General features: G+C 41.2%; 1 protein-coding gene across 1 annotated transcript in view; it reads right to left on the reverse strand.

The window, feature by feature from the left end:
- The window catches only part of Saxo1 (stabilizer of axonemal microtubules 1), a 103,080-nt gene that overhangs the window by 32,678 nt on the left and 53,020 nt on the right, over positions 1–17,382 (reverse strand). The window contains exon 2 of the mRNA XM_006975981.4: positions 472–651. Coding sequence (XP_006976043.2) covers positions 472–651 — 180 coding nt within the window. The remainder of the gene's footprint in view (positions 1–471; positions 652–17,382) is intronic.

Below are 17,382 nucleotides of genomic sequence, written 5' to 3' on the forward strand. Positions count from 1 at the left end.
CAGGAACCATTGAAAATCAAATGTTCTCTTTGCATATCTTGAACATTGTGAGATCTCTAGTTCAAAAGCCATAGTACAACCTCTAAAGGACCCATTACTTATTACCATTCTTTTAACCTCCCAAGTTGTCATGGAGGCTGTCACAAAGCCAAAAACTCCTTTTTCAGTAGCTCTCTCTTCCTTTCCTTTTAATACTTACTTAACTTCTCACCTTGAGTTAGACAGACCAATTTAGGTTCCTGACCCCCACTTTAACAAGCAAGAATTCTTTCTTAGTAAGAGGGTGTTTGGGAACAGTTAAGGAAGCCGACAAATAGAAGAGCCTCTTTCAGAGATATCTAGGACATTAGCATTAAACACTAATGTCACATGTCCATCCTGCACCAACACCACATGCCATTATCTTGACATCACACTATTCATGATTGCTTTTATTCCACCCGATTTCTCGATAGCACGGTTTGCCCTCACCTGGATGTGGTCAGGCCTTCCATGGGTATGGATCCTTTCTTGTATACCCCCTTGGGCTTAAAGGAATCTCTGGGCAGGTAAGACTCATAGACAGGATAATTCTGGGTGTATTCGGTGAGAAGACATGGTTTCTCTGTTTTATCATAAATCTTCGTAGGGAGATGTGGACAGTGATGCCGCCTATAAAAGATACATGGAGAGTTTGGTTAGTTACTTTCTTGAAAGAAATACATTCAGTCTGAAAATGCCATGTCCTCCAAATGCGATGCAGACTGACTGCTGCCATTAAAACTCAGAACTGAACCTTTCCTTTCCTCTATCATATTATGTGCATGTCAAAACTTCAACTGTTTAATCCCAATAAGTGGATCATAAAATTGCACACAAGCATGGCTGATGTGCAGTTGTCACATGTCACAATGCTTGTGAAAGTGTTTAAAATAGTCAATAATAATAACAACAACAATAAATAATAAATGGCTATGGTGTCGAACCTTTCTGAGGGATACCCCAACTGCCCTTTTGAAAAACCAGAGATAGAAATTGATCAGGTAGCTTCCAGGTCCCCAGTGCAGGAGTTCTACTCTTATCTTTGGTCAGAAAATGGAAATGTCTTTGGTCCTGTCCTGGTTATAGGCCAGGAATGCCAGATGGGGGCTCTGGTTTGTTATCCCTCTTCTAAGTGAGCACCCCTGCCTGGAAGCTTCACATTAGGGTGCAACATAAACTTCAGTCCAGACACCAATCCCCTCTGGTGAATGGCTTTGCAACTGGACCTCTGGGTTAATTTCAGCTCATGATTTTAGGGTCTCAGCTCTTGGGGGAGGGGAGGCGGAGAACGTTAGGCAATTACACAAGGATTAGTACCCTTGGAGAAGATTTAGGTCCACCATAGACCCCACTTCCTATCTGTAACACTAGAAAGGAAAACATCACAGTGCCCATTTCAGCCCCCCTGGTCAAAAGGTGCTATCCCTCGCCCTGGGTGGAGACTCAACACTCTGATCTACTCCAAAGATTAGAACACTAAATATGACCGTCCCCTCCCTTAAGAATCAATCTAGTTGGACCTGACAATCTCCTGGACAGTTGTTCACCAAATTACTGCTCCAAAGCTGATTCACCAGAAGTCAAAGCAAAGAAATGAAAGGAATAATTACTGCTTTAATGATGAGGTACTGTACTTTCCCTTCCCAGAAGCCCCTCACTCACAACAGCTGCTTACAGAGCTTCCCTTCATGGCCATACTGCCAAGCCTGCCTGCTTTTCTAAGTGTGACTTCTCCTTTTCCTACTTCTCTCTCAGAAACTGTTCAGAAGCCTAAGCATGCCTTCCCTGGCCCTCCAGGATTTTCTCTCTCAGAAGCCCTCTCTTCCTCTCAGCCATGCTGCTCTTTGCTGACCTCCATTGCAAAAGTCATGGCATCCTCTCCTCCCCTTCTCCATCTCCTGCCAAGATTCTATTCTTTCTAACAGGTGTGCTCCAAGGCTCTGCTCTAAGCCAAGCTGGCATGGTTTGTAACCGAGTCCCTGGGTCAGTTCAGAGTATCACCACTGCACACAAGTGAATACACACTCATCCAGGCACATACATAGGCCAGAGCAGGATGTCAGTCATCTTTCCATGACTCTCCACCTTCTTTTTTGAAACAAAGTCTCTCTCTAGCCAGAAGCTCAGTATTTTGATTCAGCTGGCTGGCCAGCTCTGCCGACACTGGAATGAAAAGCACAAGGAGCCATACCCGGCTTTACATGGGTGTTGGAGATTCAAACTCAGATTCTTGAGCTTACACAGCCAGCATTCGATCACTGAGCCATCTGCCTAGTCCCCACCTCAGTTCTGAGTCTGCCCAGCACAATTTACCTGCAGCCAACTATTTCATACAGCAATTCTGCTCCTCTCTTCTTTTCAATCTCATCTCAATTACTCCATTCTCAGAAAAACAAACCCTGGCTATCTTACTTATAACGACATAGATTACCACCCTCGCTCTTCCAAGTGCCAACATATACTACCTCTCATCAACCACTTCATTGCTCCCCTCATCCATCAACCTCTGGATCTTCATCTAACTCATCCCTGATACATTCTCTTATAGTCTGACTAGCACATAGTTAGCATTTGGGAAATATTTATTGATCAAGTGGCTAAGTGGAAAAATTAAATGAGTTTTAAATAAATATGTAAGTTATAATTTATAGTGAGCCTTTCCCATTTTACGTACATGTTAAAAATGAGATTCTCTATTTACAGATGGACAAAGGGCAGCTGCTATAGTTTCCAAAGAAGTGTAACATGAATTGCTAAATGGTCTTATTAATAAAAATCCCAGAACCAGATATTGGGGTGAAAGCTGAGAGATCAGAGGAATAGAACAAGCCATCCACAAGTTCTTACCTCTAGGAAATCCTCAGCCCAACAGATTGCTACTTCCTATATGCCTATATACCTTTCTGTGCCCTGCCATCTTACTTCCTCTTACTGCCCAGTTATATCACTTCCTCTTTCTGCCCAGCTCTATCACTTCCTATCTGTCTGTACAGACCTCCAGACCTCTATGGTCAACTAGTGCTGGGATTAAAGGTATGTGCCACCATACCTGGCTCTGTTCCCAGTGTGGCCTTGAACTCAGAGAGATCCAGATGAATCTCTGCCTCCTGAATGCTGGGATTAAAGGCATGTGCTACCACTGCCTGACCTCTATGTTTAATATAGTGGCTGGCTTTTTCCTTTGAGCCCCAGATAAGCTTTATTTGTTAGAGCACAAACAAAATATCACTACACTTTCCCTTTTTGCCTAAAATTTTAAAAATGTTATAATTAAAATATAAGAAAAACGATGTATAATAACTATATACAATATATACAAGCAATAAATACATCAACAATGTCTAGTCCATTTGCATTCGGGATGTCTTTTTGTATTCGGTGAATCTGTGTTGCTCTCATTGGCTAATAAACAAAGCTCTTTTGGCCTATGGCAGGCCTAGCTAGCTCTTTCAACTTAATTCAACCCATTCCTGTTTGTCTGTCTTTCCACATGGCTTCATGGCTGGCCAGTACTTTCACCTCTTCCTTCTTGTGTGGCTGGATTATGTCTCCCTCTCACTCTGCCTTTCTTATCTTTCTTAGATTTCCCACCCAGCTGTCAGCGTTCTTGTCATAGGCCAAAACAGCTTTATTTATTAGCCAATGGGAGCAACACATATTCACAGCATACAGAAAGACATCCCACAGCAAAGTAGTGTATAACTTATTTGTGTGTCTACACAAATCAACAGATACCAATATCTTTGTTTTGGTTTGATTTGGTTTGGGAGATTTTGTTATTGTTTTTAATGTTTTTCTTTTTTTTTCCTTCTGTTCCACCCCCAAGCCACCTAACCCAATCCCTCATGCTCCCATCCCCGCCCTCACAGTGCCCTGTTTTCCCAGGAGATCTCTTCTATTTCCCCTTCCCAGGGAAATACATGCATCCCTCTTTGGGCACTCCTTGTTTCCTGGCCTCTCTGAGGCTATGGATTGTAGCCTGGTTCTCCTTTACTTTAAATCTAATATCCACTTATGAGACATACCATGTTTGTCTTTCTGGGTATGGGTTACCTCACTCAGGATAATTTTTTTCTAATCCCATCCATTTTCCTGCAAATCTCATAAAGTCATTGGTTTTTACAGCTGAGCAATACTCCATTGTATAAATGTACCACATTTTCTTTATCCATTCTTTGATTGAGGGGTATCTAAATTGTTTTCAGGCTGATTATTACAAATAGTGCCACTATGAACATAGTTGAGCAAGTGTCCTTGTGGTATGATTGAGCAACGTTTGGATATATGCCCAAGAGTGGTATAGCTGAGTCTTGTGGTAAATTGATTCCCAGTTTTCTGAGAAACCACCACACTGACTTCCAAAGTGGCTGTACAAGTTTGCACTCCCACCAACAATGGAGGAGTGTTCCCCTTGCCCCACAGCCTTTCCAGCATGAGCTGAGCTGTCATTTGTGGGTTTGGGTCTTAGCCATTCTGGCAGGTGCAAGATGACAGATACCAGTATCTTTTTTTTTTTTCCTGAGACAGGGTTTCTCTTTGTGTAGCTTTGCGCCTTTCCTGGAACTCACTCTGTAGCCCAGGTTGGCCTTGAACTCAGAGATCTGCCTGCCTCTGCCTCCCGAGTACTGGGATTAAAGGCATGTACCACCACCGCCTGGCAGATACCAGTATCTTAAGATAAACTTCCCAATCAATGATTTTCACCTTAACAATACCAAGAAATAACAATATTTTTAACTTTTCTTTTATTATATAGCCCCATGATCTCAAACGCAAAATCTTCTAGCTTTGGCCTCCCAAAGGCAAAGATTACAGGCTTACAACACCACACAGCTTAAATTTTAATTACAGAAATCAAAACATAATACTCTGGGACAGCACATGGGGGAGAGGATCAAAGATGAGAGAGACCAGGACTTCACAGCTGATCAGTATAAAGCCATTTCCACTCAGAAGGATGCAGGAGAGCAGAGACTCTTACATCTTTGCTGATAATGATGTAAAGTGATAAGCCATGGTCTCTGCAGTCAAGAGGCACAAGTGGGAGAAACTCACATTTGGAGCCAAGCTGAGCTACATGGAGGGAGCTTGTCTCACTAAAAGTAAGTAAGTAGATAGATAGATAGATAGATAGATAGATAGATAGATAGATAGATAGATAGATAGATAGATAGATGATATATATATACATATATATGTATATGTATATATATATATATATATATATATATAGAGAGAGAGAGAGAGAGAGAGAGAGAGAGAGAGAGAGAGAGAGAGAGAGAGAAGAAAGTACACAGCTAGAAGAGTGGGCTTTCTTGTTACCTATTTGTTTTGCAGGGCTCTAGATGGAGCCCCATGCTGCCTCGTGACTGAATTAAACCCCTAGCCCTCAGCTAGCATGTCTTCTTTCCAAGGTACACACAACACAATCTTACTAAAAAAGAATCGCATCCCAAGTGTTTACCCAGTTAAATCCAAAATTGAAAAGTTGACATGTATATTTTAACAGCCTTATTGATAATCACACAAAACTGAAGCCACTAACTAAAGGCAGTAATTGAACAGATAGTGTAGTATATCTAGACTCAATTTATGCCTTGCTCAGCCATCATCAGAGAAGCCTCCTCCTGCAGCAAATGGGAACAAATACAGTGACCCACAGCCAGACATTATACAGAGTGAGAGACCTTGGAACATTCAGCCCTACACATGATATCTCTATCCAATCCCTCTCCTCAGGGCTCAGGGAACCCTGAGGAAGAAGAGCAGAAAGAGTAAAAAGCCAGAGGGGATGGAGGACACCAGAGGAACAAAGCCCTCTAAATCAACATAATCAAAGCTCATATGAACTCCCAGAGACTGAGGCAACAAGCACAGGCCTACACGGGTCTGTACCTGGTCATGTGATACAACTCAGAGTCACCTGGGAAAGGGGAGCCTCTTTGAGGAATGGCCTCAATCAATTGCCCTGTGGACGTGTCTTGAGAGACTGTCTTGACTGATGATTGACGTGGGAGGGCCCAGCCCACTTTGAGTAGCACCATCCCTAAGCAGATGAGTGGGTCTGGGCTGTATTTAAAAAAAAAAAAAATAGCTGAGCCAGTGAGCAAGCCAGTAAGCAGCATTCCTTCATGGGGGCTCTGCCTGAGTTCCTGCCCCAGCTTCCCTGGATGATGGACTGCGGCCTGGAGTATAAGTCAAATAAACCCTTCCTAATTTGCTTTTGGTCAGAGTGTTCTATCATAGCTACGGAAAACAAACGAGAACACATGAGAGCTAGCCATTTGTTAAAATCAACAGAAATAAGGCACAGTGTGTAATACCAGCACTCAGGAAGTAGAGGCAAGAGAATCACAAGTATGGGGTGGTCAGCCTGGGCTACATAAACTGACCAATGACCTAGACTATAAGGCTCTATCTCAAATACCAGAACAAAGAACAGTAGTGATAATACAGAAAGTACTTGTTTTGGTTGGCTGGTCAGTTAGTTTTGTTTGAGGCAGGGTCTTGCCATATGGCCCTGGCTGATCTCAAACTCTCAGATTGTCAGCTTTCTTACAAAGTTACACATCCTTTGGCCTTAGCCTTCCAGGTGTCAGTATTACCGTTGTATGATCCCACCACTCTTGGAAAAAAATAACCATAATACAAAATAATGACAGCTGTAAAAAAAATTAAATTTGAAAAATAATTTTTAATTTTAAAAAGTAAAAAAAGAAATGACAGTTGGAGTACACAGATCAGTGGTAGCAAAACTGATTAGCATGCATGAGGTCCTAGATTCATTCTAAGCACCAATAAATAATATATATGCATTTATAAATATCAAACATATTTGTTAAATATATAGTGTGCATATGCATATATATTTAACTTTTGTTCATATCTACCAAAATTGCTTTATTTACATAACAAATCACAATGCTGATACAAAATGTTAATAAAAGGAAAAGATATATGGAATTATGTGCTACCTAATTTTCTGTAACTCTAAAATTGACCTGAAAAGTAGTCTGTTGCTTTTTTAAAAGGGTGAAAGGTAAGAAGGCTGTGTTCCAGGCAACAGTAGCCAAGTTGCTCCTGCTGCTAACTGCAGTTTACAGATCACCGATGCCACCACTGTTCTGTCCGTCTCTCTGTGATCATCCCCAATACATCCACATGAATAGCAAGTGCCTTTACATAACATTCCTGTTCATCTTTGTTTCATTTGTACACTTATAAATAGAAAGGACCTTAAGATATTGTCTTGATTGCTGTTCATTTTTATTATAAAATGCTTTTGACTCATGGTAAATGTTTGATATATAGTCTCCCTGCTCATGGATCTATTCCAAAACCACTGCCAGACGCCTGAAGTCATGGACAATGCTGAACCCTATTTGTACTGCATTTATGTGATCCATACTTACCTAGGTCTATGTTTAATGTATAAATCAGGCACAGAAAGAGGTTAGAAAGAGGTGAGCAATAACTGAGTGTAGATCTCGGTGATCTCAGCATATGACGTTTTTTCTTCATTAAGTTGAGAACTCACCTTTGCACTTAAGGAAGCACATTACTCGTTCCCCTTGGTGTATCCAGATGCCTTTGTACTTTAAGACTGTTATTAGGTAATAGAAGGGTTATTGTGCATAATCCCTTCAATACCACAAGTTGATCTGATAGATGAGCAGTTAACTAAATATTGGAGGGCAAGCAGCACACACAGGGTGGACGCATTGAACAAAGCAATGATTAGTGAGCTGGCAATAGAATTAATCACACTACTCAGGATAGCATGTAATTTTAAACTTATGAGTGACTTCTAGAATCTCCCAACTAATATGGCCAGGCTGCACTGAACTGTGAAATGACAGAAAGTGCAAAGAGAATACATGGATGAGGAGGTCACTATGTTCCTTTTTACAAGAAGACCTTCCACAGACCCTGTACTTTCTGCTGCTAAATGATCAATAGAAATGATCAATAGAACTTTTTTTAAAGCACACGTTATTAGCATTTAATATACAATGCTGATTACATTTTATGTATATTTATAAAATATCTAATAGCTGTTGCATAGATAAGTTCACTCTGCAGATAAGCTGGTGTTTGCAAAATAAATAAAACATTTCCCATTGTATAGAAAGTATCTTCACTTCTATATTCATAATCAGTCCAATTATCTGAGTTTTCACTACAAACCAACCATTTCAGGATTCCTACAAACCTCAAACCAAAAGTCAGGAAGTTCAACTTAACAAAAATACCACTGCACATGTATTTTTGCTCACCCACACCCTGAGAGAAAAGTCAAGGTCCTATTAAGCTTAGCTTGGAGTCAGGTATTTTCAATATAATGAAAAGACAGAGCAATCCTTCCCCTTATTCAGATGCCATGCCTTTTAAGCCAGTAAAATGTTCTTTTTTGTGTGCTGTGGCTACTTCTTTTAAATGCAGTATATTATAACCACTCATTTCAAAAGAAAAATAAATTTAATGGCAAAATTCTGCAGTGTGGCGTGTATCCTGAGAGTGGGTTTTAATGTGGCAATAAGTCTCCATACAGATTGAAGTTCCACTAAGGGAAATTTCAATTGACATATTTATTAGACAGGTTTTATTTACCAGACTTATGAGTTAACTGAGTATTTGCCTTACTTTGAAATATCAAAAACTTTTGCTCAAAAATGTTTCACTTGGCAAGATATTCTAAAAGTTGCAGTGGTGGCACTTATATCCTAGAGTCAACCAACAGCCGTCTAATTGAACTTAAGACCCACTCAAAAGGAGGGAATGCCTATCTGGAATTTTATAAGGTTTACAAACAGAGCCCACTTTCTGTGGGTGATGAGGTCATGGACCCTAGAGGAGAATCCACTACTGCCACTTTCCTAAATCAGAGTAATTCCCAACTGCATTCTAAGTACTCATCCTTATACCTGCGTATAAATATAGTCTCACCTCTCATCAAAGAAGCTTCTTTCCGCAGCAGCCAGAGACCATCACAGAAATACATTAACTGGGGATGAAGATGGCTTAACAGTTAAGAGCACTTGCTTCTGCAGAGGGCTGGGTTTGGTCCCCAGTACTCACATGGTGGCTCAGAACTATCCGTAACTACAGTACCAGGGGAACCTAATACCCTCTTTTGACCTCTGCCAGCACCAAGCACACACATGGAGCACATACACACATGCATATATTCAGGCAAAATGCTCATACACATAAAATCTTTAAAGAAAATTTTAGAAATCTATAACTGCCCATGGAGCACCCAGCACCAACCGATACATCTACTACACAACCCTACACCTAAGACGCAGGGAACATTGCATATGAGAGGAGAAAGATTGCAAAAGCCAGAGAATCAGAACATCTCCTGAAAGGTAGATCTCCTATATACGACAGAAAAGCTGCACCCATTAAATCTTAGCAATACAGTTCCTTAAACATGACCTACATATGATACCACTAGTTAACATACCAACATGGACAATGGACAGGAGAAATCTCACAAGGCCCAGCACCTAGATGAAGAACTATAGGTAATTAATGGCAGCTGGGAGAGAATCAGTCCTCTCCATGGTCAAACCCCCTGAGAGATAATCCGATCTTAACTGGTCAACCCTAAACACACACACACACACACACACACACACACACACACACACACACACACACATATATATATATACAAACAACAATAAATGAACTCAGCAGACTGTGTGTGTGTGTGTGTGTGTGTGAGAGAGAGAGAGAGAGAGAGAGAGAGAGAGAGAGAGAGAGAGACTGAATCTGAGAGGGAGTCACAGGGAAATGGGAGGAGTTGGAGGGGAGGGAAGGGGAAAATAATGTAAACATAGTACTCATATATGACACCTTAACATCTTTTTAAGTGAAAAATAAATGTTTCATTGTCTAAGTTTGCTCAAGGGGGTCATTTCCTTCCTATGCCTGTACCATAGCAGCACCCTGACACTTCTCTCAAGATTCTGAGATCCATGTCTTTGGTCATCTACCTGCCCCTTGGAATAAAGACTAAATCTGAGGTCTCTGTCCTGGAAGCTAGCCTAGCATCTAATAAATTCAAATAATAGTTGAATGGGAGACAGAAGAAGGGCACTGTATTCCTATACAGAAGAGATACTAAATAGAAAGGTATTTACAGGACTGAAGAGATGACTTGGTTGTTAAGAGCACTTGCTGCTCTTGAGGAAGACCTCAGTTCAGGTTCCAGCACCTACACTGGGCAACTCACATGCATATATGTGTGATATATGAGATGCGATACCCTTTTCTGGCCTCCAAAGGTGCCTGAATTCACACACAGAAATACAGACAGACAGACACAGAAGACATACACACACTTATAAAAATCAATAAATCTTTTTAAAAAGAAAGGTATTTATAAATCTCTAGGAAAAGGAAAATGACTGGTGTGTTCTCTCAGTACAGCTTAAATGTACAAGATTTAGAGTCTTATTTTTATGGAACCCATTCGCATCTAAATAAAGTTGGTGGATCACCATTCTTGGGACATTTGAAAGTGGGTTTGGTGACCATGAACCAAATTACTGAAAGCCTTTCTAGCTGGGATACCAGTGTCATTGAACAACTGCCTTGGCCACCTTGCTCTGGTGCCCACTCACAAAAGCCCAGATGGAGCCCACAGTGGGGAATGAAATGGGGAGGGCCAAGAGGGTTTTAATTCAGCAGGACTCTCTGAAGTCTTTTCACTTGAGAGAAGAAAAGAAACAATCTCAACTTACTGTGACACCTGTGAAAAGGTGTAATAGGGACTTGGTGAAATTCACAAAAAAAAAAAAAATTAATAATAGCTAACTCTGAACACTGGCTCCAAACTGGAGGCAGAGCTTTAAAACTGAGAGGGGATGTGAAGACTATCCAGCCCAATGACTCATATGCAGATAACAATATTGCAGTTCAGAAAAATAGACACAACCCAGCTGTGGACACAGCACAGATCCCATCCCCAGGCACTCCCCCAACTTGAATCTGGCTCAAGCCATCTGTGACTCGGGTTACCCTAGAATGGATGACAGGGCTTAGAGTAGTTCCCTCTAGAATAACACCATTCGATAGCAATAAATACAAACCACATCTGTCACCTTAAGTCTGTTGGTCACGTTAAAGTGGTAAAAAGAAACATAAAGCTTTACTTAAGTCTCAGTTTTTTCCAAAATCTTTCATTTCAGCAAACCATCAGTATAAAAATTATTGTGCTATTTTATTTTATACTCTTCAAAATCCAGCATTCATTGTACATTTATAGTATATCTCAGTTCAGACTAGCCACAAGCAGCTCAGCAGCCACATGTGATAGCAGCTTTTATACTGGAAAGCACAGGTCTATAATTTGAAGGTTCAAAGGAACTGCCCCACATAGATGTTTAGTGTTTTCTATAAATGCAGCTGGACACAAATGCTTACAAATATTTTTAAACCAAGCCTGATGGTGCATGCTTGTGATCCCAGCACCCCAGAGGTAAAAGCAGGAAGATGAGGAGTCCAATGCCACCTTCAGCTACAAAGTGAGTTCATGGCCAGCCTGGGCTACACAAGACCTTGTCTCAAGAAACAAAACTTTGTTTTCTATTTTTGCGATTGGTGTCTTGAATCCTCTAAAACGGCCTTCATGTAGCATCATCAGAAATACTAAAAGACATGAAAATGAATGTCTCCCACAGTGCATCTCAACCTCCAACGCTGAGCTTTTGCTTGATGAGCCCGCATCCCTCTGCTTGATGAGTCTGCATCCCTCCCTGCGTGGGCTCTTTTCTTGTAACTCCACTATTACAAAATGCTTCACTTTCAAAGGCCTATCCTAGATGCCACATCTAAATTTTTTAAACTACGTGTTGAGGGGAGGAGAAAGCCACAGCATGTGTGTGGAGGACAAAGAACAACTTGCAGAGTCTATTCTCTCCTTTCAAGTTCATGTGGGTTCCAGGAATCAACTTGGGTTGCCAGGTTTTCACAAGTACAGTTTACCCACAGAGCCATTCTGATAACCCATCTACCCACAGCTTTCCTAGGGCTGCTGCTGAGCCCTCTGGACACTGTCGCTGACTGTGATACTCCCCCTGCTCAAACACTGAAGAGTATTATGTTCCTGCCTCTTTTTCTAGTTTGCCATCTTAATTTCTCATCATCTAAAATTTTCTAATTTTCATTGATATAACAAGTGTACATGTTTTGTGTGTTATAGTATATGTGTATTTCAGTACATGTATACAATATAAAGTGACCAAATCAAAACTGACTGACATGTCCATCACCTCAAACATTTCTTTGTACTAAGAACATTTAAAATCCTCTCTACTAGTATTGTGAAATACACAATTAAACATAGCATATGGACCACAATATGACTGGCCCAGTCAAATACCCAGGATGGTGTAATAGTGGCAAAATTATCTAGCTGTTGAATTGGTCTTAAGCCAACTACCCATAACTGGAGAGGACTAACTCCAATTGTTATAGCTACAACACAACCTCTATACCTGGCTCAGGAAGAGGGAGCAGAAAGATTTTAAGAGTTAGAGGACAAGATGCCCGCTGCTAGCTAGTGTCCTCTAGACATGACAAGCTAAACCCATGAAATCTAAATAGTATGGTTCACTAAACAAGACTTATATAATGACACCACCAGTCATCATACCAATTCAGACAGGGAAAATTTCACAAGGTCCCACCCCTAGAAGAAGAGCTACAGGCATCAGTGGTTGCTGAAAAAGGGGGGAAATCAGTCTTCTCTGTGGTCAACTCCTCAGGTTATTCAATTGCAAATAGTCAGCCCTAAACACATATACATAAAAGCAATGCTTAATGGGCTCAGGTATGTGAGTGTGTGTGTATGTGTGTGCTGTGGGATGGTCTGTATGTCAAATTGCTCTGATTGGTCAATAAATAAAACACTGATTGGCCAGTGGCCAGGCAGGAAGTATAGGCAGGACTAACAGGAGAATAGAGAGAACAGGAAGGTGGGGGGAGTCACTGCCAGCCACAGCCATGACAAGCAGCATGTGAAGATGCCAGTAAGCCATGAGCCACATGGCAAGGTATAGATTAATAGAAATGGGTTAATTTAAAATATAAGAACAGTTAGCAAGAAGCCTGCCATGGCCATACAGTTTGTAAGCAATATAAGTCTCTGTGTTTACTTGGTTGGGTCTGAGCAGCTGTGGGACTGGTGGGTGACAAAGATTTGTCCTGACTGTGGGCCAGGCAGGAAAACTCTAGCTACATGTGTGTGTGTGTGTGTGTGTGTGTGTACACTTAAGCACATAACAATAAAGCAAAAGGTCATAAACTTGAGAAGGGGGAATACAGGAAGAGTTAGAAGGGGAAAGAAAAGTGAGGATGTAAATGTAGTACTCTAAAAATTAAAAGTTTAAGCAAAAAAAGTGTCAGTCATACTAACTCCACTGTACAGATATTCTTTCAGTACCCCTTATCGCCTATAGTGCCTTGTAATTATTCTTTTTACTAATCTCCATGGTCACAGCACGGCTGACAAGTGCTCCGTCTGTAATAGGCTTCATGTGTGATGTGACTGTTATACATCACAGGGGAGTTTCTCTTCTTCCCGGTAATCATAGCAATGCTATAAGTGAAGAATTTTATACCCATTTAACAAACTTGAAAACTGAGGCTTAGAAGATGTCATCTTGCTCAAGCTCATATAGCCAAAAAAAAAAAAAAAACTGTACTCTTAATTACAGCCATATGACTTAATGAGGTATATGTTTGTAGCTACTAACTCTGTTCCTGGCGAATTGGATAACCCAAAGAGCAGTCAGTTCACAGGCAGGCCTTTGACCCATCCATCCAAGCTCTCTTCAGCTATACTCAGTCTTCCACCAATGCAGAAAACATCCCAGCACATACCAACAAGTAGATAAGATTCCAAATGCTCTTGAAAACTCTGGGACTTCCTTCACTGTGTAAACAGGAGGCTGCCATTAAAGTAATAATAGTAACAGAAAAGAATACAGACTGCTGGATCATGGAAGACCCTGGAGATCAGCCAGCCTCTCTGCTTCACCATGCAGCTGTAGATGCTGAGACTCAAAGACATTGCATCCCTGCTTGAGGTCACACAGCTGGCCAGCAACAGCCTCACTCACAGCCCTGCATCACCTCCCACATAACTGGCTTCCACTTCTATCCAATTTAGAACTCAAAGTTCAAGCTCTTAAAGGATTTGCAGTCTGTTTTTCCTTTTTCCCAGTAGATGGAAGCTTTTGAGCTATCAGAGCTGCTGGGACACACACTTGTTGCAGGAAATGTATTCTCAGTGTGGTGGGGACAAGCCATAAAAGTCGCCACTGTACAGCAGTAGTCTAGATCGATTCTAGGGTGGTTGGAGAGCAGAAATAGATACCAAAGGCAAGATGATTTTGAGATGAGGATCCATGTCCCTGGAGCAAAAAGTTTGCTCTCTTCATGGCCCCAGAAATCCAGGCCCATTGACAAAGCCAATACTTCCCAAAAATCGAGTCACTCTATCAGCAGTAGTTTTTAAGTTTTAAGATAACTAACTTGTTTTCTAATCCTTATAACATATCCAAAAACAAGGGTCAAGCAAGATGGTTTTACAGACTGCAAAACAAGCTACTTTTTACATTTTTATTAGCGTATATTATTTATGCATTATAATGGGCTTATTATGAAATTTGTGTTGTTGTTATTGGTATTTTACTCTTTTGGGGGGGCCTGCCACCCAGCCCCAAACAAATCACTCAGAGGCTTTTTCTTACTTAGGAATGCCCAGCCTTAACTTGGCTTAGTTTCTAGCCAGCTTTCTTTATCTTAACTTATCATGTCTACCTTTTGCCTCCGGGCTTTTCCCATTCTCTTACTTCTGTAATTCTTACTCTGTGACTTGCTGGTTCTGTAGCTGGGTGGCTGGCCCCTGATGTCCTCCCCCCTTCTCTGGCTCCTCATTCTCTTTCTCCCAGATCTCCCTTTATATATTCTCTCTGCCTGCCAGCCCCGCCTATCTTTACTCCTGCCTCGCTATTGGCCACTTCTTTATTAGACCATCAGGTGTTTTACACAGGCACAGTAACACAGCTTCATGGAGTTAAACAAATGCAACATAAACAAAAGTAACACACCTTGAAATATTCTACTACAAATTTGAAATATATGTAATGTACTTGACCATCCTCACCCCTCACTAACCTACTTTGTCCCCTTCTCACTCCCACTAATCCCCTTCTTCTTCCCAATAAGTCCCCTCCTACTTCTGGCGTGTGTGTGTGTGTGTGTGTGTGTGTGTGTGTGTGTGTGTGTGTGTGTGGTGTGTTGTAGATGTAACCAACCATCTTATTAAATAAGAAACACAGAACCAATGCAAAGAAGAAAGCCAAGACATCAGAGCTAAGAGCCTTACCCATCTCTGCAGCTAGCCTTTTCAGCCAAGAGACCTACTTCCTGTGTTTTTGTCTTTATATAGACTTTCTGTTCCGCCTTCTCATTGGCTGTAAACCCAACCACATGACTGCCTCATCACTGCCTGTCTGTACAGATCTCCAGGTCTTCTATGGTTGATACTAAGATTAAAGTTGTGTGTCTCCAATGCTGGCTGTATCCTTGAACACACAGAGATCTACCTAGCTCTGCCTACCAAGTGCTGGGATTAAAGGCATGCACTGTCACTGCCCAGCTTTTGCTATGGCCCCCTGGGCAACTTTATTAACATACAAATCACATTTTAGTACAAATAAAATATCACTATAGTGTGTGGTATGTGTATGTGGGGTGTGGTATGTGGGGTGTGTGTGTGTGTGTGTGTGTGTGTGTGTGTGTGTGTGTGTGTGTATAACACAGTGAATTTCATTAGGGTTGCTTCAGGAACAGGAGTGAAAGGTTATTTACAGAAGCATCTTACCAATAGTTACACCATTGGAGAAAATGGTCCTCCCTTTCCCAGCAATAATTAACTATCTATAGATCCTCCAGGAAGGGTGGGGTCTCAGGAACTTCTCCTCCCTCTATGCACTGACAGGCCCAGTCTTGTGAAGGTAATCACAACTGCTACGAGTTCAAGAGTGTAACCATTGCACTGTGCCTGGAAGACAGCATTCCATCATACTCTTCCCCACCCTCCACCTCTTACACTCTTTCTTCCTCCTCTTTGGAGGAGATGAAATAGATGCCTCCTTTATGGCTGAGCACTCAACAGAAAAGAAGACAACTTTTGAACATACATGTGCTTCTTGACAATCTTTAGACAGGACTCTCCCTACTCCCTACCCTCATCTCACCTATAAATCATTTTTAGAAAGCCTAAGGGATACAAATATCTCCAGTGAATACTCCATCCACACAACAGTGAAGGAGCAGAGGTTACAAACTGGAACACTTGAATGGCAGTTAATCTTTTAGGGGCCCAGGTCCTAGGTGATGAAAAGCACATCAGAATCCTTGCATGTGTTGGAGAACACACAACCTTAAAGATTATCTAATGCAAAATTTAACAACCTACATGTAACAAGACATGCAGTAGAAGGGTGAGTCTTTGAAAGAAGAATGGGACCTGTAGTAGGGGAGAGGGGGAGAAAGATGTTAATAGGAGACTGAATATGAAATATGTACCATGGATATACATGTATGAAAATGTGATGACAATAACATCCATTATTTTTCTAATAAAATACCTATTGTTTTCTATTAATGTCTTGTAAGTTTTTGCTTTTTTTTATTTTGTATGAATTTGTCTATGGAGAACTGGGGCGACACACGTGCCACAGCGTGTCTGTAGCAATCAGAGGACAACTTTCAGGAGCTGGTTCCCTCCTTCCATGATGTGAGTCCAGGGGACTGAACTCAGGTTTGTTAGGCTTAGTACCTGCCTGATCAATCCCACCAGCCCTTAGTAAGCATTTTTTTAAGTGTTCAACAGCATTGGCCATCAGAAAAGGGCAAATTGAAACTATTTCAAGATCTCAACTCATCTCAGTCAGAGTGGCTGTTGTCAAGGAAACAAATGAGAGTAAACGGTGAGGAAGATGTGAGGAAAGAGGAGTGTGATCTGCTGTTGGTGGAAGTATCAACCGAAACCACCACTATCAAATCAGTGCAGATCTCTCCAAAGCTAAAAATAGAACTACTATGTAACTCCACTATTCCACTTCTGACATACCCAAAGGACCCCAAATCCCACTACAGAGACACTAACACATCCACGATTATTGTTGCTATAGTCCTCATAGCTAGGAAACAATCAGTCCACATGGCCAGCAATTCACGGGTGGATAGTGAAAATGTGGTGCACAGACAATGAATTTTATTCAACTACAAAAAAAGAAGCAAATCATGAAGTCTGCAGGAAAAATGGGTAGAACT

Source organism: Peromyscus maniculatus, chromosome 2 (genome assembly GCF_049852395.1).
Source record: "Peromyscus maniculatus bairdii isolate BWxNUB_F1_BW_parent chromosome 2, HU_Pman_BW_mat_3.1, whole genome shotgun sequence".
Lineage (NCBI taxonomy): Eukaryota > Metazoa > Chordata > Mammalia > Rodentia > Cricetidae > Peromyscus > Peromyscus maniculatus.